At 53.7% G+C, this 27,855-nt stretch overlaps 2 protein-coding genes across 3 annotated transcripts; both read left to right on the forward strand.

Moving 5' to 3' along the window:
- The first annotated feature begins 2,975 nt into the window (after positions 1 to 2,975).
- LOC148838451 (zona pellucida sperm-binding protein 4-like) lies at positions 2,976 to 4,928 on the forward strand. Its single transcript, XM_088911183.1, has 9 exons — positions 2,976 to 3,189; positions 3,274 to 3,461; positions 3,539 to 3,636; positions 3,711 to 3,838; positions 3,916 to 4,105; positions 4,193 to 4,340; positions 4,417 to 4,492; positions 4,610 to 4,732; positions 4,807 to 4,928. The coding sequence occupies exons 1-9, from the start codon at positions 2,976 to 2,978 to the stop codon at positions 4,926 to 4,928; spliced, it is 1,287 nt and encodes a 428-aa protein (XP_088767309.1).
- Positions 4,929 to 6,066: 1,138 nt separating this feature from the next.
- Positions 6,067 to 27,674, forward strand: dvl2 (dishevelled segment polarity protein 2). Of its 2 annotated transcripts, none has more exons than XM_088912318.1 (15): positions 6,067 to 6,476; positions 17,109 to 17,178; positions 17,453 to 17,598; positions 18,013 to 18,122; positions 18,718 to 18,847; positions 19,934 to 20,024; positions 20,254 to 20,323; positions 20,768 to 20,907; positions 22,033 to 22,109; positions 22,852 to 22,919; positions 23,108 to 23,248; positions 23,685 to 23,816; positions 23,940 to 24,116; positions 24,242 to 24,460; positions 24,563 to 27,674. In XM_088912318.1, the coding sequence occupies exons 1-15, from the start codon at positions 6,316 to 6,318 to the stop codon at positions 25,120 to 25,122; spliced, it is 2,292 nt and encodes a 763-aa protein (XP_088768444.1). In that variant the 5' UTR covers positions 6,067 to 6,315; the 3' UTR covers positions 25,123 to 27,674. The 2 variants fall into 2 exon arrangements, with proteins under 2 accessions (XP_088768444.1, XP_088768445.1); XM_088912319.1 differs by having other exon boundaries at positions 23,108 to 23,242.
- The last annotated feature ends 181 nt before the right edge of the window (positions 27,675 to 27,855 follow it).

The following is a 27,855-nucleotide window of genomic DNA, read 5'->3' on the forward strand; positions in this document are numbered from 1 at the left end:
ACGTTTGAGGAAGGTTCGCAGTTTGTACCCGCTGCAAGCTGCGCTACCCCCAATAAAAACACCCGTCTGTCCATGCAGACTAACTTGCTAAAAGAAGAATAATTCCTTCCACTTCTATAGTTCTTTTCTGGACACTCCACTCAAAGAGCTCTGCAGGTCGTGGGGACTCCCCTCCACCCCCACCGGTGTGCAGCCCCACCTGGATGATGTGTCAGCAGCCATAGTGCACCAGTACTCTCCCCACACACCAGCTCTCAGTGGCATATATCAGAACAGAGTGATGAAGACAATTATCAGTCTTCCTCCGGGAGTCCCAAACGCTGATCGCCTTCCCGCCACATCCCAAAAGCAGCTAGTTCCGGCAACAAGGAAACCCTGCTGTCGATCCTCCTGAAGCCTACACGAGCAAGCTGCGTCTCTCCCCGCCGCTCACTGGCCTGACGATGGTTGTACTGGAGTTACGGGTGCGGTGGAGCGCAGGACGGATACCAGCCAGGACAAAAACGGCACGGAGCGCGGCCGTCATCACACTACCGTGGCCTCGGAACTTCACCCGAGACATGCGTTTCCGGTACGTATGGAGCGGTCGGTGATAAAGGTTAGCGCGACTGTTAAAAGGAGCCGTTTTAACGCTTTGGGACTGCGTGATATACTGGGCACTGTTGCCCGTGTTGATCAAAACGTGCATCGTGCATCTGTAAACCCATGCTGAATTATTATTATTATTATTATTATTATTATGTTATGTATTTCGCCAAACCATTTTCTACCTTACGGTGTCGCGGGAAGCCGGAGCCTACCCGGCAAGCAACGAGCGCAAGGCAGGGTACACCCTGGACGGGGCGCCAGTCCATCGCAGGGCCAGTGCAAGCCAAGCATACAATTTGGAGGCCACAGTAAAGGCCGAGGAGGGGGTTTGGCCTGGACACCGGGATACCTCCCTACTCTTATCGAGAAACGCCCGGGGATCTTTAATGACCACTGAGAGTCAGGACCTCGGTTTAACGTCTCATCCGAAAGACGGTATTATTATTATTATTATTATTATTATTAGCGTTGAGCTCCATATTTAATGTAAAAGATCTTTCCCATTAAAGAGAACGCCACAGCGCCAGGCGGGCGTCTTTCACGATGCCTCTGTACAGGTGGTCTGATGGGCAAAGAGGGATTTCTGCGAGGGTGACCAGCCGGTCCCAGGTGACCCGGACTCTTTCGAGGCACCTTGTTGTCCCGGTATGGGGTTCAGTTCGAGCACTTCCGGCGATCACGTCATACCTACAGCTGAAAACGCGCGGTGGATCGCTTGAAAGAACCAGCTCAATTTAGCGTGATCTAATATAGTGGTCATAATACTACTGTCTTTATATTACGTGGCCTGTTTAAAGCACCTCTGCCCCGTGCGACCTGATGCAAGGGAATGGGGAAATGGGGCGCACAGCCAGGAGGTAGGGGGTCTCTCTGCTGAACTGCACGCGCCAGGGCGCGGACAGAGGACACGCCGCCCACTGCCCGCAGAAGGAACCGCCCAGCACAGCTGACACTGTCGCCCTCTAGCGACTGTAGTGGGCGGTGGAGTTGCGAGGCTGCCCGTGGATTCTTTGTTACAGCAGGGTTTTGGATGCACTTCTCCGAATAGCCGACTAACTGCTCAGGTGCCCTAAATACATTGCAATTAAATTTCGGAAGACGATTGATTGATTGATTAGTTGAGAATCAAGCCTAGATTTCCTGGAGCCTTACCATCCTGGAGATTTCCTGGAGCCTTACCATCCATCCAGGAAATCTACAACACCTGGAGTCTGAAAAAAGCCACCAAAATTATGTCTGACCCCACTCACCCCAGTCATAACTTGTTTGTTCCCCTACCATCTGGCAGAAGGTTCCGGTCACTCCAGTTGCACACAACTAGACTCCAAAATAGCTTCTTCCCCAGAGCCGTCAAGCTGGTGAGGCCCCCACTCCCTCCCATCATACTATGATCTCTCCTAACGTCTTCCTGTACCCACAAGGACTGTACTCCAACACCACTACACACACATGTAAGCCGAAATCGTACTGTCCCTTCGATAGCTCAATAAAACTGTATCAGTCATAATATTTATTAATCACCATACTATTTTTGCACTGTTCCAAGAATTACCTTGCACTGTTTTTGTCCTGTTATATTTTCTCCGTTTGTGGAATTTTGCACAGTTTTGATTACATGTTATTTATGTTATGTTATTACACTGTTATTGTTATTGTGTTACTGTCTATTGTCTTATCTTCTGTCCTATTTATATACTGCGCCTGAGTGACTTGCGAGAAACACTTTTCATTATACTATGCACCTGTGTAAGTGTAATGACAATAAAGTTGAATTGAATTAATTGAATTGAATTGAGAAGGCACTTTCGCCCAGAGCTGGTTCTGCCGTGAGTGTCCTCTCATAAAGACATTCGATTTCCTTTGCGGCTCCTGTCTCTTGCAGCTGTACTGTGCCACTGGCTTTTCACTCTGGAAACTCTGGAGTGCCTACAATAAACAACGGATCCGCCCCAGAGAGAATAATCGATCCCAGGTTTGTTACATCGCGCTGTGAAAGACCTGTGTGACCGCACACTGCTTGGCGGTTTCAAGCGCAGACCAGCAGAAACACGGCGACCATGAAGGCCTTAGGTTTGCTATACAGTACACGGAGCGCTTCTGTCTACTCAACTAATTGTTGCTAGAATGATGCATAAAGTGTCATAAAGCGTGATTTTGGAACTCACAAAGACCTAACTGGACACACCTGAGCTCTGTCCTTTACAATCAGCGCAATCAGTGCAGAAGCGAAGGTCCGGCCGTGGCGTCTGATTGGCTGACACCACTCTTGCCCAAGCTGTGGCTCCAATACTGAGCGATTACCCAATAGCTGACCTCGGCCTGTCAAGGCGCAGGAGTACTTAAGCAGCTGGGCTGGCCAGCTTGTTATCCCTTTGCTGAGTTCTACAATGGAGAAGTGTAGGAGCAGCCTGAGTGCCACTGGGCTTGTGTGGTTGTTGTTGGCCCAGCTGGGTGTTTCCTCAGCCCAGGTTCAGAAATGCCTGGTTAAGGAAACTGATAAGATGGTGTGTGGAGACTCAACTATCAGTAAAGCTGATTGTGAAGCTAAAAACTGCTGCTTTGACCAGAGTGGCAGACAGCGCTGTTATTATGGTCATGAAGGTAAGGTTTATTTTTTTTAAATATTTTGGACTATTAATGCTGTTATCTGATAATGGGCTTTCATATGCATAATCTTTCCTCCAGTGACTGTCCAGTGCACCAGTGATGGCCAGTTTGTGGTGGTCGTGTCCAGGAATGCCACCAGCCCTCAGCTGAGCCTGGATTCAGTTAGCCTGCAGGGGGGCAGGACTGCCCCCTGTGGTCCTGTTGGCACCACTGCTGGCTTTGCCATGTTCCGGTTCCCAGTCAGTGCCTGTGGCACCAGCATGAAGGTGAGGGGCTTGATCCTTCAGCTGAGGATGTTGTTCCTGTGGGGATTCCTGACCTTGTTCATGTGTCCTTCCTCCAGATTGAAGGTGGTGCTGTGGTGTATGAGAACATGATGTCCTCAACCTTTGCTGTGATTGGGGGACCTGCTGGCTCCATCACAAGGGACAGTTTCTACAAGTGAGTGAGCGGCTGCTGCTTCCCAGAGTGCTCCGGTCTTGCTGGATCCCATGACTGCCTGCTTCTCTCTCCAGGCTGTTCTTCCAGTGCAGGTATGCAGACAACGACCTTGTTCCAGTGCAGGCTGTGGTCTACACGGTCTCCCCGCCCCCTCCGGCAGTGTCCCCAGGACCTCTCCGTGTGGAGCTCAGGATTGCAAGAGGTAGCTGTCAGGCCTTGGGCTGTGTGAGCCGAGTGTGTGGGGCTCCTGCTGAACCCCGCTGCTGCTCTCGTCCTCAGGAGAGCTGTATGACTCCTACTACAGTGACCTGGACTACCCTGTGACCAAGGTGCTGCGGGATCCTGTGTACGTGGAGGTCCGGATCTTGGCTAGGACAGATCCCAACATTGTCCTGACCCTGGGTTACTGCTGGGCCACTTCCACTCCCAGTCCTCTCAGCCAGCCCAGCTGGAGCCTTCTGGTTGCTGGGTAACCTGACCCCTGTCGCTCCGACTGGCTTGTCTCAGTAGTGCCCCCTTGTGGCAGGGCTCACCCTCCCTGTTGCTGTCCTTGCAGGTGTCCCTATGGAGGTGACAACTACCAGACCACCTTGATCCCTGTGGGCGGCTCCTCAGGGCTGCCGTACCCAACGCACTACCAGCGCTTCATGATTCAGATGTTCACTTTTGTGGATCCTGCCTCTCAGGTGCCTCTGATGGAGAAGGTAGGGAGCAGCTTGTGGGGAAGGAGGTGGTGGCTGGTCCTGGGCTGTGCAGTGACCCTTGCTCTGCTCTCTCCAGGTGTTCATCCACTGTAGTGCAGCAGTGTGCCAGCCGACTGCTACTGACCGCTGTGTGCCCACCTGTGGCAGGAGAAGTGAGTTAATCAGCCAATGAAAATGTGATAACCAAGTAGCCTCCAGTAAAGGCCTATGACATTTTGGTGTTGCATGTCTAGCATGGAACTGAGGTTTTATTAATGTCTTCTCTGTAGAACGAGCTGTTGCTCCCATGCAGAAGGACTCTTCCGAAGAAACTGTCCTAGTGTCCAGTGGGGAAGTGATCCTGGTGGACTCGGAGCTCCCAGTTCTGGACACAGTGGTCTCCTCCAATGAAGGTGAGACTCGGTATTGCAGCTGTTAAGAGTCTCTAATGATCTCTGACCCTAATCCTCCTGTTCTCTTCCCCCAGTGCCCCAGTTCTTCAGCTATGGGCTGATGGCCGTGGCTGTCTATACAATACTTGTGGTCTGTGCTCTGCTGCTGGTTGCTGTGAGGAGATCAAGATCTTTAATCCAGAACATAAATCTGTAAAATTTGACAGTATTTTAAAAAATAAATGGGTTCTTTTGGTGTTTATCAGTTTGTTTCTTTGACAATGATGCTTTGCTTCTAAAGACCTGTCTTGCAAACGCAGCCCTCCCCTCATCTTGAGGTGTTTGCAGTTGGCTCACATCTTGAAGTAAGAATGGAAATAGTAACTGCACAGTCTGGGGCCTCACAGAGAGAGCCTGTTCACAGTGTAGAAACCCTTCCTTTGGAGGATATGAGGCTAAGTCTCTCTATTTCTGAGGCAGAAGGGTCCTCCTGCACAGTGAAGGAGTCCTACTAAGGCTCAGGGGTATTGAAGAGAAACTGTCATTTCGGTATTATGAATGCCAAGATCTTTCTTTACTGAACAGCTTGTGAACTAAGCTGGTGTGCTGTTTTGCTGGAGGAAGGGTTGGGGGTCTTAGGGAAAAGGACAACTGTTTTAGGTTGTACAAAGACCACCAGAGGAGCTGCCTTCCACAGCCACTGGTGGAAATCGGTCAGCCCTTGTAGCTATAAGCACTGGGCCAGGTTCATGGGGGAGGAGAAACCTCCTTCAGCGTTTATGGAGGCCTGTACTTCACCATAACCAACTGGTACCACCGGCAGCAGTCGAGAGGCGACATGTGGCTTGGAATAAAGTTTCTTTCCTGTGGTGGGGGAGACTGAGGGGAGTTGTGCTTCATATAACGAGTACGGGCTGGAACCTCATCCTGAAACTCTCTACAGGAGTGTCTGTTCACCTGGAACCCCAATGAAATGGGCTTTTCTTATTCACTTACTACCCCTCACAAGGCGGGGGGGTGAGTCCGTTTATTTGGGAGCGATTAGCAGGGATGCAGATTGAGGAAGAGGAGGGAATTGCGCGACCGCGGTTTCGTCAGCGCTCGTGGGTGTACTTGAACTTGCTGCCGGCTGCAGCGCAGGTCCCGAGTGAGGATGGGGGGGAGGTGTCTGTGGGCCTATGGCCTCTACGCTCCCGCGACTAGCCGGCACACGTGTGGGAAAGGGGGAAGGGGGCACGTCGGCCAGGACGCAAGCGGCGCCCACCTGACGTCAGACGCCGCGCTGGCTTACAGAGAAAGTTTTTTTTTCCTTCTCTCACTCTTCTCTCCCCCCCCCCGCCTCAGTTGTTAGAAAGTTTTTGTTTTGATTTTTTTTTCCGGCGTCCGTCTGCACCCCCCCCCCCCCTCCGCCCCTTCTCCTTTCCTCCGTCCTCCTCTGCTCTGGTTCGGAAACACGGCAAAAGTTGAGGGGGTGGGAGAGCGGAGAAAGTCAGCTTGTAACCTTTAAAGCCCCGGCGCGCACGACACCGATCCAGCCGCAACAGCGAGCTGGGTGTCCGCTCGGCATCCCCCCGTCGGTTCGCAAAAAAAAAAAGAGGTTGGAAATGGCGGAGACGAAAATCATCTACCACATTGACGAGGAGGAGACGCCGTATCTGGTGAAGATCCCCATCGCCGCGGAGAAAATCACGCTGCTGGACTTCAAGCAGGTCTTGAACAAACCGAACTACAAGTTCTTCTTCAAATCTATGGATCAGGATTTCGGGTGAGGGCGACGCGTTGTCTCGGTTTGTTACCGTACGCGGTAGGGCACGGTGCAAAAGTACATCTGTAGGGTCAGTTATAAAACACACACACACGAACCGGGGAAACGGGTTTAAAAATGTGTGCAAGGGGTTCTCTGCCGGGGAACGTGGCTATCGTGCTGTTTTTTCCCCCTAAAAAAATGCGGGGTTGTAGCTTTCGGGCGCCGTTGGGTAGTTTCAATGAGAATTCATTTTTGAACACGAGAAGGGCATCGGGTGCAGTTCGAGGGGTTCCGTGCGCTCAAGTCCCCCGTCTTAAATGGAGGTCGGATTAAGAAAGTGGGGGAAAAAAAAAAAAGATTTTGACCCTTTGCGAAGACGCGCAATTTGTTTTATCTAGGGGTTTGGAGCAGGGGTCGAACGAGGGAGAAGGTAAATTATTCAGCTTTGTTATGTGCTTGCAGAGGTGGAGGTGTTCGTCTTTGTTTCGGAAACTTTGCTGTGCTTTTTTTCCCCCCGTGGTGACATTCCTTGGGGATTTAAGGAACGAAAACCTTTAAAAAGCTCGCGTACCCCCCCCCCCCCCCCACTAACAAAATGGGAAGCACGTTTCGGCAGAAACACAAGGTTTCCGTCTTTTTTTCTGGGGTGGGGAAAATCTACAGTAGATTTTTGCGAGACGTCTTCTGCAGTCCAGGAAAGTCGTCCTCGTTTTTTTGTTTTCCTCCAGACTGACTGTAATTAAAGAAAATCGGCGAGTGTGGACGTGGGGTGGCGGTGTAGCCTGTACCCCCCCCCCCCTTCCCAAATTGTACCGTTTCTCTCTCTCTCCTGTGCTGTGTTTGTCTGTCTTTGCAAAGAAAAAAAAGTAGGAATTTCTATTATTCCAGCGAACAAAACGAATAGCTTCGGCTCCCGAGAAGGAGTAAAAAAAAACCACAGACGAGAGAACTTTTCTAAGAGGGATTAGTGCTCTTTTTCACTACCTGCTTAATCCTTTCTTTTTTTCTGTTGTGAAATCTTTTTTTTGGAAACTCCGCCAGGTTTCTGCCTCTCAGTAACCCCCTCCCTCCCTCCCTCTCTTTTTCCATTTTTCGAGAGCCGCTTCCTTTTAAATGACCTCGTTCATTTCTACGATTTCCTCAATTCGGGGCCGATTTGAGGATTTAGGTTTCCTGCTTAGACGCCGAAGGGAGATCTCTTCAGATCTGCGGCCCCGGTCTGCAGCTTTTTTTTTTTGTTCTTGGAAGCCCTTTCTCTCTCTCTCTCCCAGGCGTCATGGCGGCGCTCACCGCTGCCTCCCAGCTCCAGGGGGGTCTGGCCTTCAGTTCCAGACGGGGACACCCGTCTGTGTGGAGTTAGCATGTCCTCTTCCCAAAAGTGTGGGTCTCCACTCACCTCTCCCGGGAAAACGTACCCCCATCCCCCAACCCCCCCCACCAGGGTGTGTTTAAAGAAATTTCATCCGTTTTGTTTGTGTGTGAGGGGATGACTCTGACTTTGGGACTGTATTGACACATTTGCTTCAGTGCCAGGGTGTTGGTATTGTTCTGTGTGCATGTGTGCAGTGCACAGTACAGCTAGGGTTACATTAAAGGAAGTAGCTTGAGAGGTTATGCTGGTTTTAAACTCCTCTGTCATGGTATTCATCAGCTTTGCTTAATGGCTTCGAAAGTTACGCAGCTCGTCTGTCACATGAGTGCAGTCTAACAGTGTCCTAAAAAATGCAGTCACTGTACGTGGTGGCAGCTCAGCGGAGCCAAGCTTGCCCTCGCTTTGTGTGTTACCAGTGTTACTTATAAAGTGCCTTTCCAAACCCACAGATGGCATGCATAGTGATAAAGAAAAGTACAATAAAAAGTAAAGTAAGGAAAAAAAAAATAAAATGAGAATTTGTCTCGTCACGTCTGAGGAAAGGCATCCCACCATAACCATGGAGCAGCGAAGGAAAAGTCTCGGAAAGTCCGAGGTTCGGTCCCGAGCGCAGTGAGCAAAGGGCCGGCCCGCACTGACCGGAGCCCGAGAGGCAGTGTGAACATGGAGGAGCCGGATCTTTTAAAGCTTAAGAAAGTCAGTCACAAGATCTCCCATCAAACAGGAGATGTTATAGGCAGCCAGTGTAGAGATTTCAGTGTAGGAGTGAAAGGCAGCTGCTGGGAGTTCATAGTCTAGCTGTTTTGGGTAAATTGCAACTTACTGAGGCCTGTCAGTGAGAGCAACAACTCTCCCACCCCCCCCTTCAGAGACTTTTTAACTCGCTCAGCTTCTGCTTTAGCAAAGTCGCTACAGCAAATCAGGGAGCAGGTCTGCATCATAGTCCCGTGGCAGAGAAGACCGGAAGAGCCGCAGAGCTTGATCTCCTGGATATCCCCTTCGATCGAAAACGTCCTGATCAGACAGTGACCAAATTCTCATAATCATTCCTTACGCTTTATATAGCGCTTTTCTGGACGCTCCACTCAAAGCGCTTTACAGGCTAATGGGGATCCCCTCCACCCCCACCAGTGCGCAGCCCCACCTGGATGATGCACCAGTACTCTCCCCACACGCCAGCTGATCCTCCCTCCTTGCTCCCCGGTTCTGTCTTCTGCATCTGCCCCCTGAAACCTCGGCCGCTCTCTGCTGTCACCCTTCCCTGACGAAGCCGAAGGCCCCGTTCAGTAGGCGTCTACTCCTGTCCCGGCGCCCTCGCACTGTCGACCAGCTGTTTCCCGGCAAGGTTTCGATTTGCAAGCAGGCTGCAATCCCTCGCTGTCCGAGCAATATGGAGGCGTAGTAACTTCTTCCTGTTTTTTTCATTTAGCGAGGAAATTTTCACTCTTTTACAATGGGCTCTCGTGAGGCATTGCTGAGATTCGACTTCTCTCCACCTTCTTTCCTTAATTTTCCCACGTTTGTGATAATCCAGGTTTTCTGATCTGATGAGGAATTTGCTCTTTATTTTTACTACATTTGAACTTTTTTCTAATAGAGGCTTGTGTGTGTTCAGTGCAGATAGTGCAGGATAGTCCCTAATGTTAATGCATGTGCTAACCATGTAACTACTGGAGGGGACTGGACCGTAAATGAGCAGGAGTGGGATTGTGTTCCTACCTCTTGTTTGTACATCGGCTAATGACTGTAAGCACGTCTGCAAATAATTAACCTGGAGTGTCATTGTTTCATCAGCTCTGTGCTGCATTAAGGTGAGATTTGGGTCCTTGAGGAATCCCGTCTCTGGAAGCAGTCACAGATTATAATCCAGGAATAACAGGAACTTCATGTGCATTGTGTGAGGTTTTCAGGATTAACACTGCCTAGATTCAAGAGCAGTAGAACTAGGCTATCTTTTATTCCCACAGCTAGTGACCTGCTCAGTTTGGACAATTGACTGTTTATCTTGCTTTATATATGTTTATTTTCTTTCTCATCCTACATGTGTGTCGATTATCTGTTAGTGGGTTCGTGTTGTGTTAAATGTATTGCGTAATTAGAATTTCCCCTGTGGGATAATTAGGAAAACGAGGGGTAACTGGCCTGAGAATGAGAGTTGCCTGTATCCTGCAGGGTGCTCTGGAGTGGGTGATCCTGGCCCAACAGAGGTCACCCCTCGATCTTTGCTAATGACCACCGATTGCACAGTGGAACGGGAGGCGTGCGCTCCAGCTGTACCCCCTGATAGACAGAGTGAGGGGAAAGCTGGACGCAGCGTTACACTGAGGAGCAGTTCTGTGCACATCTCCCCATCAGAACTGAAGAACGCAGTGGTTGCCGTAGGAAGGAGTCGGGTTGGGCTGCAGGGAGATCCCACTCAGCGGTTTCTTACAGGATCTGCTGAAGACACACAGTGGGGCGGTTTGTTCCACCCACCCACCACGCTTTGTATAAAGACGGGCCTCCTGCTGTCATTCTTGAGTGAGCCCCCTTCTTAATTTCCTTCTTGTGCTTAATTTCCCCTGAGTCTCTGCTTCACTTGTGGTCTTGAGGTCCAGTCCGCAGTCCTGACCTGGTCATGTTGCCTTTCAGGAACTGGGGAGCTGGTATAGAGCCCCCTCATCTTCCTTGATGTTTGGGACTAGAGAGATTCAGCGCCTTTGACCTGGGTGTGTTGCAATCTTAGCTAAAGAATGACCTGTACTTGCCTTTTTTTTTTCCTGTACCCATTCCAAGACACTCTTCCGCAATGCGGCAGCCTCATCTATTCCCAGCTGCTGGTTTCAGGACACCCAGGTAATCCCTGCTGAGCCGGTGCTCTGTAGGTACAGAGTGGGCTCAGCTGGAGGTGAGCGTGTTGTTCAACACTCCCTCATGCTGTAGCAGATCGCACCCAGCCTGGTGAGACAGTGGCACCGCGGGATGCTGCGTTTGGTTATTCAGATGACGTTTTGAATTGCGTGCGTGTTGGCAGTGGAAGGGAGGGGGGCCGGCAGTGGACCCTGATTTAAATCCCTGACACTTCATCACTCTAGAACAGCTGCCACACACTCTATCAATCAGTCACCTCTCACCTCTTGGGCAGGCATGATGAAACTGTGTCGCCTGGCTGGAGAGAGAGAGAAGTTCCTGTGTTCTGTGCAGATTTTGGGGCCACTGTGATTTAATAAGCATCCTCTCTGGGATAACCTTGCACAAAGTTAATGCACAGGGCCAGTGGAGCACACAATATTCCAGCCAGAGACGTTTTTCGAATCTTTCTAGTAATTTGGACAAGGGGGCATCACGCAGCGCCAGGAGATGGGTCGGAGCAGGAATTTCTCAGCTGGGTTTGCTGCAGGTGTGTGCGGACTGGAAAGAGCAGACAAGTCTCGTTGCGGGAAGCTTGCGCTGATCTGCATTGTAACAAGCCTGGGCTGGAACCTTGCTTTGCGCATGTGGGTTAGGCTCTGGAGGAAGTGAGCGGGGGAAGGAATTGGCGGTTGCGCTCGCCCTGCCCCGGGGGACAGCTGCATGGAATAGTTCCAGCAAAGACCATCTCGGCCTTCATACAGAGGGTGGGGTGGGGGAGTTTGTTGTTTTCGAATGCAGATCCTGATGGACGCTTTTTGCGTGTTCTGTGGTTTTCCTTTTCCTCTAAATTATTGGTGTCCCTATAACTTTCACTAGATGGGAGGACACTAAAGTCCAGGCTGCACGAGTCGCCGGCAGGGAGTCAGTACCAAGGGACGCCTTTGCCAACGTCCTGAATCAGACTGCAGATGAGGAAAGTCCAGGCTGAAGCCTTGCCGATTGTTAGCCGAGATCTGTAATGCAGTAAAAGCAGAGTTAGTGCTGCCTCTCTTGGTGAACTCAGTAGGAATGGAGGCTCCAGTAAGCACAAGACCAGTTCCTTTGCAAACATGCCAAAGGGCAGGGCTTGGGGGTGGCACACAGTGGTGTGGTGGTTAGCTCCAATGCACCTTGGCTCCAGGGTTCCGGGTTTGATTTGAGTTCGGGTCACCTTCTGTGTGGAGTCTGCGCGGTCACCCAGTGTTCAAGTGGGGTTTCTCTGGGTGTGTGAGTTTCTGCCCTCTTCCCAAAAGCATGCAGGTTAGGGTGACTCTGAATTGCCCCTGTGTGGGCTGTTTCACGTGAGGTGGTGGTTCCAAAACCAGCCAGCAGAAGGTGTGAAAACGACAGACGCAGAACCCAGTGAGTCAGAAGGCCTCCTCTCCTTTGATGGAGCAGAAAAGTGTTGTGCTGTGAGGCAGGTGCGTGAGTAGGTTAGCGCCCCGATCTTAGACTGTGCTCTTGTGCACTCCTCCCTCCCTCCCTCGTTTCCCCAAGCAAGCACATCATGTCAGGCTGAGCTAAACGGTTTGAGGTGGGGGCTTCCGTTGACTGGCCCTGAGAAGTGAGTGCTGGCTTCCTCAATGCAGCCGGGCAGTTTGTACCCCTTGCCTACTCCCGGAGCCAGTCCAGGCTGCTGGGGAGAGAGGCTCCAGAGCAGGTAATGAAGTCAGGGTGCCAAGTCCTTTCCCGAAAGCAGCAAACATCTCGTGTGGTTGCTGATCCCGTCCAGCTGTTTCCCCAAAGAAGCCAGGATATGGGCTTCAGCATCATGTGCTGGGTAGCTTGTTCCACACTCCCACCACCCTTTGTGTAAAGAAGCGCCTCCTGCCTCGATTCTCTCTGCACTCTCTCCGCTCAGGCCCTCCCCCTCCCCCCAGTCTTGCATTGCCCCCTGGAGGAGTTTGCTCGCTGGCATCGGGCTGGGATTCGAACCCTGGGCGGTGTCGGTGCCGAGCCGAGCCGAGACGCAGCCCATCGGCCTGCTCCCATCCAGCGGCGCCCCTTCCCCAGTCCCCCGGATTCCATCTCCTTTGCTTTCCAGCCAGGTTTTGCAGGCCTGTTTTTTTTTGTGGTTGTTTTACACACAGGGACAGCTGCCAAAGCGCGGCTGGCGGAGACAGACCATTTGCTGGCTGTCTGGAGAGGGCCCAGGCTGGAGCAGAGTCAACAGGAAGGCCAGTGGGGGTGGGTCGGTGGGGTGTGGGGATCCTGGAGGGGGTGACCTGTGTGTGTGTGTGTGTTTGGGGAGTTAGGGTGGGGCATCAGTGCAGCGGCTCCTATGGTTGTCGGACATGACACGACTGGGAAACATCCCAGGAGGCCCTGCTCCGCCCGCGGATGGACGTCCCGGGTCTCCTGCTCTGCGGAGAAGGGAGATTTCCGTCCCCCCGGCATGATCTCCGAGGCGCGGCGCGGAAGCGAAAATAGCGCCCCCTGTCTCTGGGCGCCGGTTTTGCATTGTGCCGCTTCGTCGCTGTCGGAACGGTTGGCGCCCCTCCTTGTTGGGTTCGGTTCGGCGCCCGTTGCGCGCCCTGCGTTGGGGAACACCCCCCTGCGTCCGTGTCCTGTGTGATCTCTCTCTCTCTCGCTGGGCGCGGGGGCTCAGAGCCGAGTGTTTGTCTGGTGGGCTGCGGAAGGAGGCGTCTTGTTTCCCGCGCCCCCCCCCCGGGAGAGCCCGAGTGGGCTTCTGGGTTTCTGAGCGCAGGCGGGGGTCAGAATCCGGGCATCCCCTCTCACGCACACAGGAATCCCACCCTCCAGGGACGTCGCGGGGGGCTGTGGAGCTGTGTGGAGTTAATTCAGCCCCAATCGGATGAGTGTGTGAAGTCGGGAGGAGCTCGGTGTGACGCAGGCATGCCATTTCATTTGCGTGTGTGTGTTTGCAGGACGGTAATGAAGGACAGATGTGGAGGTGCTGCAGGGAATGATCCCACTGTCTGTGTGTGTGTGTGTGTGCACGCACCAGTAGTGCTGGCAGCAGGGTGTGTGTACGGGGTGTGTGCAGCAGTCCTGGCAGCAGCGTGTGTGTGTGCAGTACTACTGGCAGCAGGGTGTTTATGGGGAGTGTGTGTGTGCTTGTGTGTGTGGAGTAATACTGACAGCAGGGTGCTTGTGTGAGGTGTGTATTGGCAGCAGGGTGTGTGTGGGGAGTGTGTGTGCAGTATTACTGGCAGCAGGGGCCGGTGTGTGTTTCTGTGTGGAAACTGTGTGTTTGTGTGTACTAGTATTGGCAACAGGATGCCTATGTGTGTGGGGTTTTCTGTGTGGAAACTGTGTGTTTGTGTGTAGAAGTATGGGCAACAGGATGCCTATGTGTGTGGGGGGTATGTACTGTATGTGTTTGCGTGTGTGGGGAGTGTGCACACAGCAGTACTGGCAGCAGGGAGTGCGTTTGTGTGTGTGGGGAGTGTGCACGCAGCAGTATTGGCAGTTAATAATCATGCCTGTGTTATTCTGTGGAGACGGAATGGGTTTGATGAGGGAGTTGGAATGAGAAGTCTGGAATCGACCCCATCCTGTCTTGTTTTAAATCAGAATCTGCCAGAAGTGTTTGCTTTGGGTCTGTGTCTGCCCCGTGCGGAGTTTGGAACAGGAGAGGAGAACAGAATAAACCTTCCCACATCTATACGAATGCAGATGTGTGTGTGTGTGTGGCATGTCCTGTGGACAGGATCTTCTCAGAATGTACTGTGTTGCTTTTGTGGGGAGGGGAGGGGGGGGTTGGGCTTCCTCCAGTAATTTTCTACCATTGCTTTAAGGGTGTGATGGATTTTTACAGGGCCAGTTAGAAGATCCTTAGTATCCCTGTGATCACCGAGGCCTGGAGCCTCTCTCTGCCCACGTGACTGCGATACTCCAGTGGACGTGTCCCCAGCCTCTGTGGAAACTCTGTGGATGGATTGTTATTGAATCATTGTTCTCGTTGGAATGTGTTCAACCGCCACTAAGTGCTGTCCAGGAAGTGCGTGCGGTTTGTTCAGTTCGGCGGCTCTGCAGGGCTGATCTAAGACTCCAGTGAGGCCCCCTGTTCTTCCTACATCATCTCCTTGAAGCTGCACGGACAGGGAAACCCAGCCCATTCGTGAGTGCTGTCGAAAGTATTTGTGCTGCTTTCGTTCTCCCGAGATACAGCGCCTTAAATCTTTGGGGATCTGACCTCGCTCACCCCCCCTGCCCCTCCAGAATGGCACAGGAGAGCCGAACCCGTCTCGTTCTGTGGTGCTCTGCCTGTGCGGTTTTTAGCTGTCGAAAGTAGCTTTTGAGGGGCTTTCTTCCTGCAGTATAGCGACTTCTTTTTTCGGGGAGTCGCGCGACTGTCGCCCCTTTTTCCGGCGGCTGAACAAGGTGCGGCATGTGGAGAACGAAAGAAGCCAAACCAGCACCAATGGATCAGTGCCGAATGCCGGGGGTTTCGCTGTTGGTGCCGTTGGTAGGAGGGCCAGCTTCACAGCCCTTCTAACCTCCCCCGTGATGTGTGTGCTGCCACCTAGTGGCTGTGTGCTCAATAACAGACACACTGGTGCACCAGTGGAAAGAGGGGACGGGGAGTTCAATTCAATTCAAAGTACCTTATTCATCCCCAAGAGGCAATTTATGCAGCAAGCAGTGTGAGGGAGAACACATTCCAGATAAAACTGGTGAAAAACATGGTATCACAATATTCCAAAAAAAAAGAAGCAAAAGGCTCATATAATGCATTACAAAGTGCATGTACATTGTTTATTATTATTATTATTATTATTATTATTATTAATACCTTTCACTTTCACTGTGGACACTCCACTCAGAGTGCTTTACAGGTAATGGGGATCCCCTCCACCACCACCAGTGTGCAGCCCCACCTGGATGACGCAATAGCAGCCATAGTTCACCAGTATACCCATCACACACCAGCTCTCAGTGGGGAGGGGAACAGAGTGATAAAGCCAGTTCAGAGATTATTATGAGGCCATGACTGGTAAAGGCCAGGGGGAAATTTGGCCAGGACATTGGGGTAACACCCCTCCTCTTTTCAAGAAACACCCTGGGATTTTTAATGACCACAGAGAGTCATTGAGAGACTCGGTTTAACATCTCATCAGCTCTTCCAGCAGCAGCCTTAGCTTTCCCAGCAGGTCTCCGATCCAGGTACTGGCCAGGCTCACAGCTGCTGAGCTGCAGCGGGTTGCAGGGTGCGAGCTGCAGGGGGATAGAGCTGCTGGCCCAAAATCAAGGGCTGTACGATAGTGTTGGGGGTCTGTGCAGACAGTAATGTGAATGTGTCACCCCTCAATTCTGCCCCAGTCTCTCGGGCGCACACTCGTTTTTTGGGGGGCGCTTGGTGGCCGTGCAGTGGGTTCCCCCGCCCGTCGAGAGGGGTGTTTGTGGGGTTCAGCACGCGGGTGTCCTGGCAGTGCGGGAGGGAGCGGACTGGCCCACAGCCAGCGGCCAGAACCGTCTCCTCGCAAAAACACAAATGCTGCCGTTCTCCGACAAGGGAAAAACACACCCGGCAGCTCTGTCGGGCCCCCCTGTCTGTCTTCCCAGGAAAAACCGTTGGAATCGGACAGAGACAGAACGGGAGTAGTCCGGGAGATGGCTTGGTCTCGGAAGACCCGAGAAACGTGCTGGTTTTCAAGGCCCAGAGTAGGAAAGGGCAGAAGAGGCCACGGAAAAAGACGGCGTTTTATTCCAACAGCGCCTGCTTGTCCCGGTCCTCTCCAGCGGTTCACTAACCCCACTCGTCTTCTGGGCTTGCACCTCTTGAACAGAATTCATGTCCTAAAGCTCCTTTAGAGCCATTTCAGGGTGTAAAAATGCTTAAAGGAGCAATAACCCCCGAGAAAAACACAAGGGTGTATACAGTATGTGAACAGAAAAGAGCAGGGGAAGGTTAATTCCTCGCAGAAGAATAAAAAGGAGAAATACAACGTTTCAGCTTTTGAGCCTCCTTTGGCGTCTTCTTTACACGCCAAGAAGGCCGAATCATCGCATTTCTCCTTTCTCATTCTCAGGCAGTCTCCACGAACTGTGCTCCTGCTGTGCCGCCCCCCTAAAGGTTAGCGGTTTGACTTAGACTGGCTCAGCATGAACAGTGAAACACAGGCCAGAGATTACAAGTGGAAATTAAGTGCAATTAAGACCGAGAACAGGAGGCACTTCTTTACACGAAGGGTGGTGGGAGAGTGGAACAGACTACCCTGCCATGGGGTTGAAACTGGCTTCCTTCAGGAAATGGCCAAATGAGACCCTTGGATCAATGAACTACTTGCCATCAGACGGCTTAGGAGTTCTAAACGGCCTCCTCTCCTTTCTTATACTCCTCCACTGGGCGCCAGAAGAAGCTGTGCAGTCCAGTCTCGGGCACACCTGCCTGTGTGACGAGGTGTATCAAAGTAAGACCCGTCTACTTTTCTGTGTCCCAGGGTGGTGAAGGAAGAGATATCGGATGACAGCGCCAAGCTTCCCTGCTTCAACGGAAGAGTTGTGTCATGGGTGAGGACTTTCGCCCAGGGGTGAAGGCACACGCTTCCTGTCTCCCATCTCCCAGGCGACCTGTCCTGCAAAGGGCTTTTCTCCCAGGGATGGCTGCCAGGAGGTGTGCGGGGGAGGGAGGTGATTTAGGGTGCACAGAAACGGATCTTTAGGCCATGCCACGGGCAGTAATTGCTTTTAGGTTCCCCTACGTTTTTTTTAATAATTAAAATAAGGGGAAGATTTCTCTCCGCCCTTCCTCGTCTCTCAATCGTCCTGCCTTCTCTGCTCACAGCTGGTGTCCTCGGACAGCCCCCAGACGGAGCCGTCGCCCCCCCCAGTGGAGGTCCGCGCCGAGCCTTCCCCACCCCCTCCTCCGCTACCCCCGCCCCCCGCGGAGCGCCCTGGGGGTATCGGCGATTCCCGGCCCCCCTCCTTCCAGTAAGTCTTACCCTCCCGGACGCTGGGACTGAGGACGGCAGCCCTCCTGCGCCTGTACTGCCGTTTCAGGCTCGAACGGGACAGACAGAGGAGCCGCTCCAGAGAGAGCTGTCAGGGTCATGACCTAAAGAGGCTGTAGCACAGGTTCGGTATCATTTACTGGGGAAACTGGATGGCACTGGATGTTAAGAATATTAGTAGGAAGTGTTTTAATTATTTTTTTGGGGTGAATGTAAGATTTTTTTTTTCCATTATTGTCTAATAAGAACAAAAATTAGAGATTGAAAAAAATTAAACAAGTCCTCCAAAGTTGGGGGGGGGGGAGAGATGGCTGATAGCGTTTGTGTTCGAGTGAGTGAAACGGGGGTCCGAGTCGTGTTAAATCCCTGGTGTCTGCCGACTGCGGTTTTGCAGCCCCAACGTGGCGGGCAGTCTGGAGAACCTGGATGACCACACGGAGACGGAGTCGGTGGTGTCTTGCAGGAGGGAGAGGCCGCGCCGGAGAGAGAGCTTGGAGCCGCACGGTGAGCCCCGCCCCTCGTGGCGCGGCCCACAGGAGGGCGCCCGCGTCTCTTCGGTCAGGAGCAGTGGGGGGGGGGGCAGGGGATCCAAGTGCATTAAGTTGGAAGGGGGTATAGAGAGTGACTTCTGAGTCTATGGAGACACAAGAACGTGGCTATCAAAATTGGAACCTAAAAGGAAATTGGTTTGAGGCGGGGGTGGGGGGGTGGGAAACAGTTCTTTACACCAAGAGTTGTGGGTGCCCACAACACTGGTCTCCAAGCTTTGGGTTCTTTAAAAAAAAAAACGGTTAGACGCCCTCTGGTGGATGCAGTCATGCTTCCATTCGAATGTGTGTGGAGTTGGACGGGGCACAGCGACGGCGGCACTGGTGTTCGAGTGACACTGCTGACTCTCAGTGCTGCGCTGTTGGGTGTGTTTTCTGGGGTGGGGAGCGCAGCTACGTGCTGCTTGAAAATGTGAAAAATTTGACATCAAAAGGAAATAAAGGGTGACCGCCAAGGGGGGGGTGTTTCCTGCTGCTGGGAGAGTCAGGGGTTCGTCTTTGGAGATGTTGGGGAGCTTTATTCACCCCTCCCCTCTCCCGGCTGTCGGCAGGTCCTCGTCTGAACGGGCAGAGCAGGTTAGAGCGCCACCTAGCGGGCTACGAGAGCTCCACCACTGTGATGAGCAGCGAGCTAGAGACCACCAGCTTCTGCGACTCGGACGATGACGACACCATGAGCAGGTCAGCTGTGCCTGGGGCTTGGGGTTTTGTTGCAGGTTTCACTTCCTGAAGATGGGGTTTTGGTTTTGCATTTTCCAACCTCTCAAGTTGGAATCTCCTGACTGGAGGAGTGGGGTGTCCCTCACTGACACACTGTGAGCCCCCAGTGCCTGACAGGAGAGGGGGTGCTGACTGGAGGAGTGGGGTGTCTCTCACTGACACACTGTGAGCCCCCAGTGCCTGACAGGAGAGGGGTCCCTGCTGGAGGAGTGGGGTGTCCCTCACTGACACACTGTGAGCCCCCCAGTGCCTGTCAGGAGAGGGGTCCCTACTGGAGGAGTGGGGTGTCTCTCACTGACACACTGTGAGCCCCCAGTGCCTGACAGGAGAGGGGTCCCTACTGGAGGAGTGGGGTGTCTCTCACTGACACACTGTGAGCCCCCAGTGCCTGACAGGAGAGGGGTCCCTACTGGAGGAGTGGGGTGTCTCTCACTGACACACTGTGAGCCCCCAGTGCCTGACAGGAGAGGGGTCCCTACTGGAGGAGTGGGGTGTCCCTCACTGACACACTGTGAGCCCCCAGCACCTGACAGGAGAGGGGGTGCTGACTGGAGGAGTGGGGTGTCTCTCACTGACACACTGTGAGCCCCCAGTGCCTGACAGGAGAGGGGGTACCTGCTGGAGGAGTGGGGTGTCCCTCACTGACACACTGTGAGCCCCCAGTGCCTGACAGGAGAGGGGATCCTGACTGGAGGAGTGGGGTGTCTCTCACTGACACACTGTCAGCCCCCAGTGCCTGACAGGAGAGGGGGTACCTGCTGGAGGAGTGGGGTGTCCCTCACTGACACACTGTGAGCCCCCAGTGCCTGACAGGAGAGGGGATCCTGACTGGAGTAGTGGGGTGTCTCTCACTGACACACTGTGAGCCCCCAGTGCCTGACAGGAGAGGGGGTGCTGACTGGAGGAGTGGGGTGTCCCTCACTGACACACTGTGAGCCCCCAGTGCCTGACAGGAGAGGGGGTGCCGATTGTAAATGAAAATGCAGGGAGTGGTTCTGGTTGGCGGTATGACGGTATGACGGTATGCTGTTGGCTGTGCTCCGACAGGTTCAGCAGCTCCACGGAGCAGAGCACCGCATCCCGGCTGCTGAAGCGACATCGCCGCCGCCGGAAACAGCGCCCCCCGCGCCTGGAGCGGGTAAGTGCGCAGCCAACAGTCGTGCCTTCTGGGAAGGAATGAAGCTGGTTTTACCTGTAATTGAACGTTTTGCTCATAACTTTATGTCCATGTCTTCAGAAGTGTATTCTGCACGGACAGCTATAAGAGTCTAGAGCCCTGACTGTGCTCTGTGCCAGGGCGATGCAGAGTTTTCGGCCTCAGCGCCAATAGGCTGTTCTGTGTAACAGTGCAGTGTGTTTTGTTACAGGCCTCCTCCTTCAGCAGTGTCACGGACTCCACGATGTCCCTCAACATCATCACTGTCACTCTCAACATGGGTGAGTACAGGCCCCTCCCTGTCTCACACAGCCCTCCTTCTGTAACAGACAGGTGGCGCTGTTCTCGAAGAAGTGACCTGTGGAAATTCCTGCGGTCAGGCTGCTCCAGCGCTGATTTTTAGCCCAGCTCCTTTCTTAATTACTTAATTGATCTGTTCGGATCAGAAGTCAGATCTGTTGTTTTCTTTGACTTCTGATTCATGTTCTAATTGAAAAGCACGTGTAAACCCTCCAGGAATTCTCTCGAGGACTGAAATAGCTGGTTTGGTGCCCATGAGGTTAAATTCCTGGCAATCCTGGACCAGGTTTGGGAACCAGTGGTCTAGGGAGATGGAGCAGAAGTGTTTGTGCAGCATTTGTGGGGACTGCAGCTCTGAAGCAGGAGCAGTTCGACTCTCCCATCTGATTGCAGGGTCATCTCTCTGTCTCTTCCTCCCTGTGCAGAGAAGTATAACTTCCTGGGCATCAGCATCGTGGGCCAGAGCAACGAGCGCGGCGACGGTGGTATTTATATCGGCTCCATCATGAAGGGCGGGGCTGTGGCGGCTGATGGCAGGATCGAGCCAGGAGACATGCTGCTCCAGGTGAGTGGGTGGGGCAAGAGGTAGTGTGGGGGCAGGGCAAGGGGTGGCAGATGGTAGGACTTAGTTAGGACTTAGTGAGTGATTGGGGCAAGAGGTAGTGAGTGGGCGGGGCAAGGGGCGGTCACAGGCAGGATCGAGCCAGGAGACATGCTGCTCCAAGTGAGTGGGCGGGGCAAGGGGCGGTCACAGGCAGGATCGAGCCAGGAGACATGCTGCTCCAAGTGAGTGGGCGGGGCAAGGGGCGGTCACAGGCAGGATCGAGTCAGGAGACATGCTGCTCCAAGTGAGTGGGCGGGGCAAGGGGCGGTCACAGGCAGGATCGAGCCAGGAGACATGCTGCTCCAAGTGAGTGGGCGGTTTCAGCAAGTTTCAGCAAGCAAGTTGTGGGCAGCCACAGACAGGATCGAGTCAGGAGACATGCTGCTCCAAGTGAGTGGGCGGGGCAAGGGGCAGTCACAGGCAGGATCGAGCCAGGAGATGTGGGAGCAGGAGACTTGTCTCTTGACCTACTTAATGCAAACTAAAAATTTGATGTATTTAATGGTGTTATTTTCAATTCTTTTAAACTACTGAGATTTCAGGTTTGGTTATTCAGTTTTGCAATGCAAATAAACACTGCAGCTGAAAAGTACAGTTAAACAAATTTGGTGTTCATGTAAGAATTTGATGAGGCAACTGAGAGCTAGTCTGCAATGAAAAACTGCAGACAACTGGGGTCACAGGCAACATGATTGAGGTAAACTGTATAATGGATCATAATGTTTATAAAGATGTTAAAAACAATGTAGAAAAAAACATTTTTGGTTACACCGATAATAAAATGAAGAGGTTCTGATGAAGCAGATGATACAAAGACCTGTCATTACCTCTTTACTGTTGCCCAAGGCAAGAGATGTGCAGTTTGAAGTGATTACAGTTATGTTTATGGAAGGGCTCCCCCTTGTGGCTCAGCTGGTAAGTGTGCCTCTGGCAGGGTTGAGCTCGTGCAGTCCAGGCAGCCTCCCCACTATCCCCTCTGATGGCTGTCACCATCACTGCAGGAGAGGAACCACAAGTCTGTTTCAGGCAGAAATTAAATGAGCCGCGGCTTACCTCTCTCCCCTTCCTTCTCCCCCACCCCCCCAGGTGAACGACATCAACTTCGAGAACATGAGTAACGACGACGCTGTCAGAGTCCTCCGGGAGATCGTGCACAAGCCGGGGTGGGTGCTTGGTGTCGGTCCTGTCCGCGGGCGTTCCCTTACCTGATCGTTTTCTGTGTTTTAATAGCGGTTCGGAACAACGCGATGGATACAATTAGAAATGGGAGCTCACACACCAAAAGACCAGGTACAAAGGTAGAAGGAGGGGCTCATTCACTGAGCTCTGAACAGAAAGGAATCTGGTCCAGTTTGGAAAGTGCATCCCAGTTCCCGCAAGGCAAGAGGCGCGACCTTGCTGTAATCATTTAAGAGTCCCGTCTGCAAACGATCCTGTCTGGGTGAGATCTGAAGGGTTCTCGAACCCCGGTCTTGGAGAACATTTGTGCTTAGAACCACCAGCAAAAGGTGTTGTGCCTGAAGGTTAAGATGGGGGATAGTGGGGGGGTCCTCACTGAGACCCACAAGTGACAGTTGGGGGGGAAGGGGGTGAGAGAGAAGAGGGGGTGACCTCAGACTTGCTACGCTGGGCGTCTCTCCCTGCCCTGGTGGCAGTGTGGCCCTGCCTTCCTTCCCAGAAGCCTTTGCAATCCCCCTTTCCCGCGCCCTCGTGGGCCGTCTGAGTCGCACCAGTTTCATTCTGCAGCTGGCTTCAGGGCAGTGCGCAGTGGGAGATGTCGTCGGGTTGCCTCGGTAGTTCCTCATCTGCTGTAGTTTGGGCAGCTCAGGGGTTGATCGGGGCTTTTGGGTCTAGTGAAGAGCAATTGGATTCGAGCAACTAAACTCCTCTCGCTGTGTGTTTCAGGCCCATCATCCTGACGGTGGCGAAGTGCTGGGACCCCTCTCCGCAGGGCTACTTCACCCTGCCCCGGAGTGAGTACCGCCCCCCGGCGCCCTATCTCACCCCACGCAAGCCAGCCTGCCTCCGCCTGGCGCTGTGTCGCCGCCTGTTGACGGCTCTGTGACTTGAGAAATGGCCCCACCCCTGCTCATTGGTCTCACTCTCCTCCCTTGTCTCTTTCATCTGTCCCTCTCTCCTCCCTGTCTGCCCCCTTTCCCAGACGAGCCCATCCGGCCTATCGACCCTGCCGCCTGGGTGTCGCACTCGGTGGCCATGACGGGCGCCTACCCTCCCTACCCTGGCAGCTCCTCCCTCAGCACCATCACCTCCAGCAGCTCCGTCACCGAGACCGAACGTAAGTGTAAGTCCCCCACCTCCCCCCGATTCTCCGCCTGCACCCCTCGGCAGCCGGCCTCCCTCCAGTCAGAGCGGCGCAACACAGAGACGACAATCTAGGACTGGACTGTTCCAGAGCCAGAGGTTTCATTGGGCAGTATTGAGGTTCTTCGGGTTCATGTGCATGACCAGTTTCAGAGGTTTAATCTGGCAGAGCTCTGGAACTGTTCCGACTGGGAGATCTGGAGCGGCACCACGACTGTTCCCACTGGGAGATCCAGAGTGGCTCCAGGACTGTTCTGACTGGGAGATCCAGGGGCGATCCGGGAGTATTCTGACTGGGAGATCCAGGGGCGATCCGGGACTGTTCTGACTGGGAGATCCAGGGGCGATCCGGGACTTTTCTGACTGGGAGATCCGGGCATCTGTTCATGCCTTCCTTGACGCTGCTGTCCCGCCAGGTTTCGACGACTTCAACCTGTCGCTGCACTCGGATATGGCGTCTGTCGCCAAGGCCATGGCGTCCCCTGAATCCGGGCTGGAGGTGCGAGACAGGATGTGGCTGAAGATCACCATCCCCAACGCCTTCCTGGGTGAGAGAGTGAGAGATTAGGAGGGAGAGTGAGACAGAGGGATGGGGAGGGAGTACAGTGTACAGTGACACTGATTGACGATGCCCAGCATAGTTGCTGTTCTGACTGGGAATGTGTCTCCAGGCTCAGACGTGGTGGAGTGGCTCTATCACCACATCGAGGGCTTCCAGGACCGCCGAGAGGCTCGCAAGTATGCCAGTAACCTGCTGAAGGCCGGCTTCATCCGGCACACCGTCAACAAGATCACCTTCTCCGAGCAGTGCTACTACATCTTCGGGGACTTCAGCGACTGCGAGAACTGTGAGTCCCGCCCAGTAGGGGGCGCTGTACCGCCAGCCAGGCCGCTGGGGGTGATGTCATCTGGTCTGGCACGGGGCTGACACACGCTCTCTCTCTCTGTCCCTGTCTTCTCTCTCCAACCGCAGACATGGCCAACCTGTCCCTGAACGATAACGACGGCTCAAGCGGGGCCTCGGACCAGGACACGCTGGCCCCCCTGCCCCTCCCAGGGGCCACGCCCTGGCCGCTCCTGCACTCCTTCCCCTACCAGTACCCCCACCCCTACTCCAGCCAGCCGCCTCCCTACCACGAGCTCTCCAGCTACAGCTACACCCAGGGCAGCACGGGCAGCCAGCACAGCGAGGGTACAGGCCGCGCCTTCGTCCTTCTCCCCTCCTCTTCCTCTCCCTCTCTCTCGCCCGCCCCTTCCTCACGTTCCACCTGTCTCTCTCTCTCTCTGTCTGCAGGCAGCCGGAGCAGCGGGTCGACGCGCAGCGAGGGGGAGAGGCGCCGGGGGGGTAAGGGCGGCAGCGGGGGCAGCAGTACGGGCGGGGGAGGGGGCAGCCGGGAGGAGAAGTCCTCCGGGGGTGGCGGAGGGGGCGGGGCGGACTCGCGCTCAGGCAGCGGCAGCGAATCGGAGTACTCCACCCGCAGCAGCCTGAGGCGGGACCACGGCTCGGCCACGCCCAGCGAGCACAGCCACCACAGCCAGCGCTCGCACCACAGCCAGCGCGCCCCCCCGCCCCACCTCCCCTACGGCTCCCCCGGGATCCCCCTGCCCTACAACCCCATGATGGTCATGATGCTGCCCCAGCCGCACCCCCACCCCGGCCTGGCTCCCCACCCCCACCCCCATGCGGGGCACCTGCACCCGCATGCCCTGCCCCCCACGTCCACCCCCGGCGGGCCCCCCGGCGCCCCCCCGACCAGGGACCTGGGCTCTGTGCCCCCCGAGCTCACCGCCAGCCGCCAGTCCTTCCACCTGGCCATGGGCAACCCCAGCGAGTTCTTCGTGGACGTCATGTAGCCCGCCCCACGGCTCCCTGGGGTGGGGTGGGGGGAGAGGGGGTGTTGTAGAAGTGGCAGGATGGGGGCGAGGGTCCCCCGATTCCCTGATCCCCCGTGGATATTGAGTACGAATCTAGCGTAGCCGAAAAAAACAAAAGACAAGCAAACGAACAAGCCAAACGGTGATGGAGGATTGCTAAACGGTGAATTAGTGGCCCTGGAATCTCCTAAACGGGTGCTTTTTAGTCCTCCTCCTTGCCCCCCACGCAAGAGAAGCCCGACCCGAGCCAGGCCTCCCCCTCCCCTGTCCCGTTGTGGGTCCTGCAGACCACGGCAGCGGTTCTCACGGCTCCCGGGACGCGCCCCCTGCTGGGGAGGCGATGAGTCCCGGGGAGCTCATCTGGGATGAACGCCCTCAGAGGGCCCAGGAGTTAGAACGTCGGTCCTGGGATGTTAACCACGCACAAGGCCTCTTACCGAACAGACGTCACCATCATTGGGAGCTGTTCTTCACTCCCTGCCCTCCGCCCCCTCGTTGCTTTCTAAGAAAAGGGTTTTTGGGCGTCTGGCAGCTTCATCTAGAAAGATCAGACTCCGACTAATCTTTGGGGGTTCATTTGGAGATCTGGCGCCGGCAGGATTCACATAAAAGATCGGAAATGGACCCACACCTGGGAGAAGGGCTAAACTGATTAAATTAGGGCTGAAAGGGACCTCTCTATCCTTCTCCACAACCTGAAAGAGCCTGGAGGCCATCTGCAAGGGAATCCATGATCTGATCCACAGAAATGTGCTTGGAGGCAGGACTGGATTTTAAAGATCTCGTGAAATGCGAAGTGAATGTTCCGTGTCAGTCAAATGTCACGCCTTTGCTTAATTAGGTACACGCAGTGAGCCACACTGTTTGGCTGTTCTCTGTTCCCACCACCGATCGGGTGAGTGAACAGTTGATCAGTGCTATTGATTATTTCTGTTTAGGGTACATCAACTTCTCTCACCTCGGGATAAGACTTTGGGGAATTTAGGCCAAAAAAAGTCAGCGCAGTCATCAGGCAGCACAGAGAAGCACCAGCGATGTTCTGCGTAACTGGAAATGTTCATTTGATGTTATTTATCAGACGCTTTGAAACATCCTGTCCTGCCAAGAGAGTGTTCAGGGAAGCAGAAAGAATATCCACAGGTTTTTCTGTGTGGGCATTTATCCCCATTACGTCCCCTTTATACTTATTTGATGCTGCAGCTGAAGAATAAGTAAGGATGGTGGCGAGGAGGCACTTTCCATGGAGTAGAACAGAAGAGGATCCCTACCCCCGATTCCTGGTCCAGGCTGGGATACTCTACCAGCACTGCTCTTTAAAACTCCTTGTCCTGAATCAGGGGAGGCAGAGCTTACCTGCAGCATTCCGTCTGGTAAGTTTCAGTTGCTGTGTAGTCGAGGATCATCCGATGATTCCTCACTGGGCCCTGGGCAGATCGTATCTTCCGTCACTCTGGCCACTGGCCTCAACACTCCCCCCTCCTCCAGCAACGTGTCTTCCCAAGGCCTGATTGCCAAGAAGTAATCCCGAGGGGACGCAATTACCTGTTGCGCCCATGCTGAGGAGCCAGGTGCAATGTGAATGTGCTTCCCCGCAGCACTTCCTGTCCCTTCTGCCTGAGGAAGCCATATCTCAGCTCCGAAGGACTACTTACTTGAGCTCATTAGTTGGTGCAGCTCCAGTCCTGGACGGTCCTGTTGGATTGGTGACCAGCTGTGGATTGTGCCTTTAGGGAAGATATTTTTGGGGGGAACAGATTCGCAGGCGAGGCGGTGAGGAGTCCCAGCAGGAACAGCGGAGTCATGAGGCTGAAAGACTTAAGCAGTTTTTATTTCCAGCACCATGCCCGGAATGTCTTTGCCCAGATTAACTTGCACTAACCCTTCAGACAGGCAGTCGGACGGATCCTCTCTTTCTTGGGGGTTTTGGGGGTAGAGGGTTGCATTTTTGGCGTTCAGTATCCAGTGGGTAGGGGGTTGGGGCTTTGGTGGGGGGGAGGCACAGTTTTTGTGGATAGGACTGCTATCTGGGTACTTGATCCTTATTTTGAGTCATTCAGGTTTCACACCGACACTAATTCCAACACCTTTAATTCCTGACGCTTGTACGTTCCATGTAGTCCCCCCCCCATCCTTCAGCGGTAATGTTTAAACAGGGGCCTGCAGGTGGTAAAACCCGAAGCGGATTGGATTGCTACACCCTGCCGGTCTTGCCTGTTCCCCTGTGGTCATGGAGAAAAGCCGAGTGCCGGGGGTTTGGACCAACCGCAGTGTACGAGACGTTACGGGGGGGGTTGTGCATGAATGAGCCTGAATATTACTTGTGGGGAGGTTCTCCATATCGCAGAAACAACTGGAGCTCCAAGGGAGTTTTTTTTTTAACCCGACCTCAAGGTGCTGATGAAGAGACCTGGCAAAATACTGCCTTTACACTTTTTACTTGTTTTTCCCTCTCTTTTGTGTGTTTGCGAGCGTTTTGTTCATTTTTTGTCACTTATTTTCGATATTTCAAATAAATTTTTACTAGATCCACAATAAACCCTCTGTTTGTTTTTAATGGTGCTCCGTGTGCTGTAGGTCCTGGGGGCTGCTGGCCTTTGTTCCGGGTCGCATAACCTGATTATTTACTCAAATTTACTCGTTTAAATGTGTAACAGCGCTCAGGTGGAGTGAAAACAGGGGCCTACTCTTCAACTATTTATTGACCTGCGGTAA

This window comes from Atractosteus spatula, chromosome 3 (genome assembly GCF_055471065.1).
Source record: "Atractosteus spatula isolate fAtrSpa1 chromosome 3, fAtrSpa1.hap1, whole genome shotgun sequence".
In the NCBI taxonomy this organism is placed as follows: Eukaryota; Metazoa; Chordata; class Actinopteri; order Semionotiformes; family Lepisosteidae; genus Atractosteus; species Atractosteus spatula.

Excerpts from the sequence above, each read along its gene's own strand:
- dvl2 (XM_088912318.1), top strand. The coding sequence starts at position 6,316 with ATGGCGGAGACGAAAATCATCTACCACATTGACGAGGAGGAGACGCCG. Across the intron at positions 20,908-22,032 it reads CAGGAGACATGCTGCTCCAG|GTGAACGACATCAACTTCGA; the intron begins GTGAGTGGGTGG and ends CCACCCCCCCAG. Across the intron at positions 22,110-22,851 it reads GAGATCGTGCACAAGCCGGG|GCCCATCATCCTGACGGTGG; the intron begins GTGGGTGCTTGG and ends TGTGTGTTTCAG.
- LOC148838451 (XM_088911183.1), top strand. The coding sequence starts at position 2,976 with ATGGAGAAGTGTAGGAGCAGCCTGAGTGCCACTGGGCTTGTGTGGTTG. Across the intron at positions 3,190-3,273 it reads CTGTTATTATGGTCATGAAG|TGACTGTCCAGTGCACCAGT; the intron begins GTAAGGTTTATT and ends TCTTTCCTCCAG. Across the intron at positions 4,341-4,416 it reads AGGTGCCTCTGATGGAGAAG|GTGTTCATCCACTGTAGTGC; the intron begins GTAGGGAGCAGC and ends TGCTCTCTCCAG.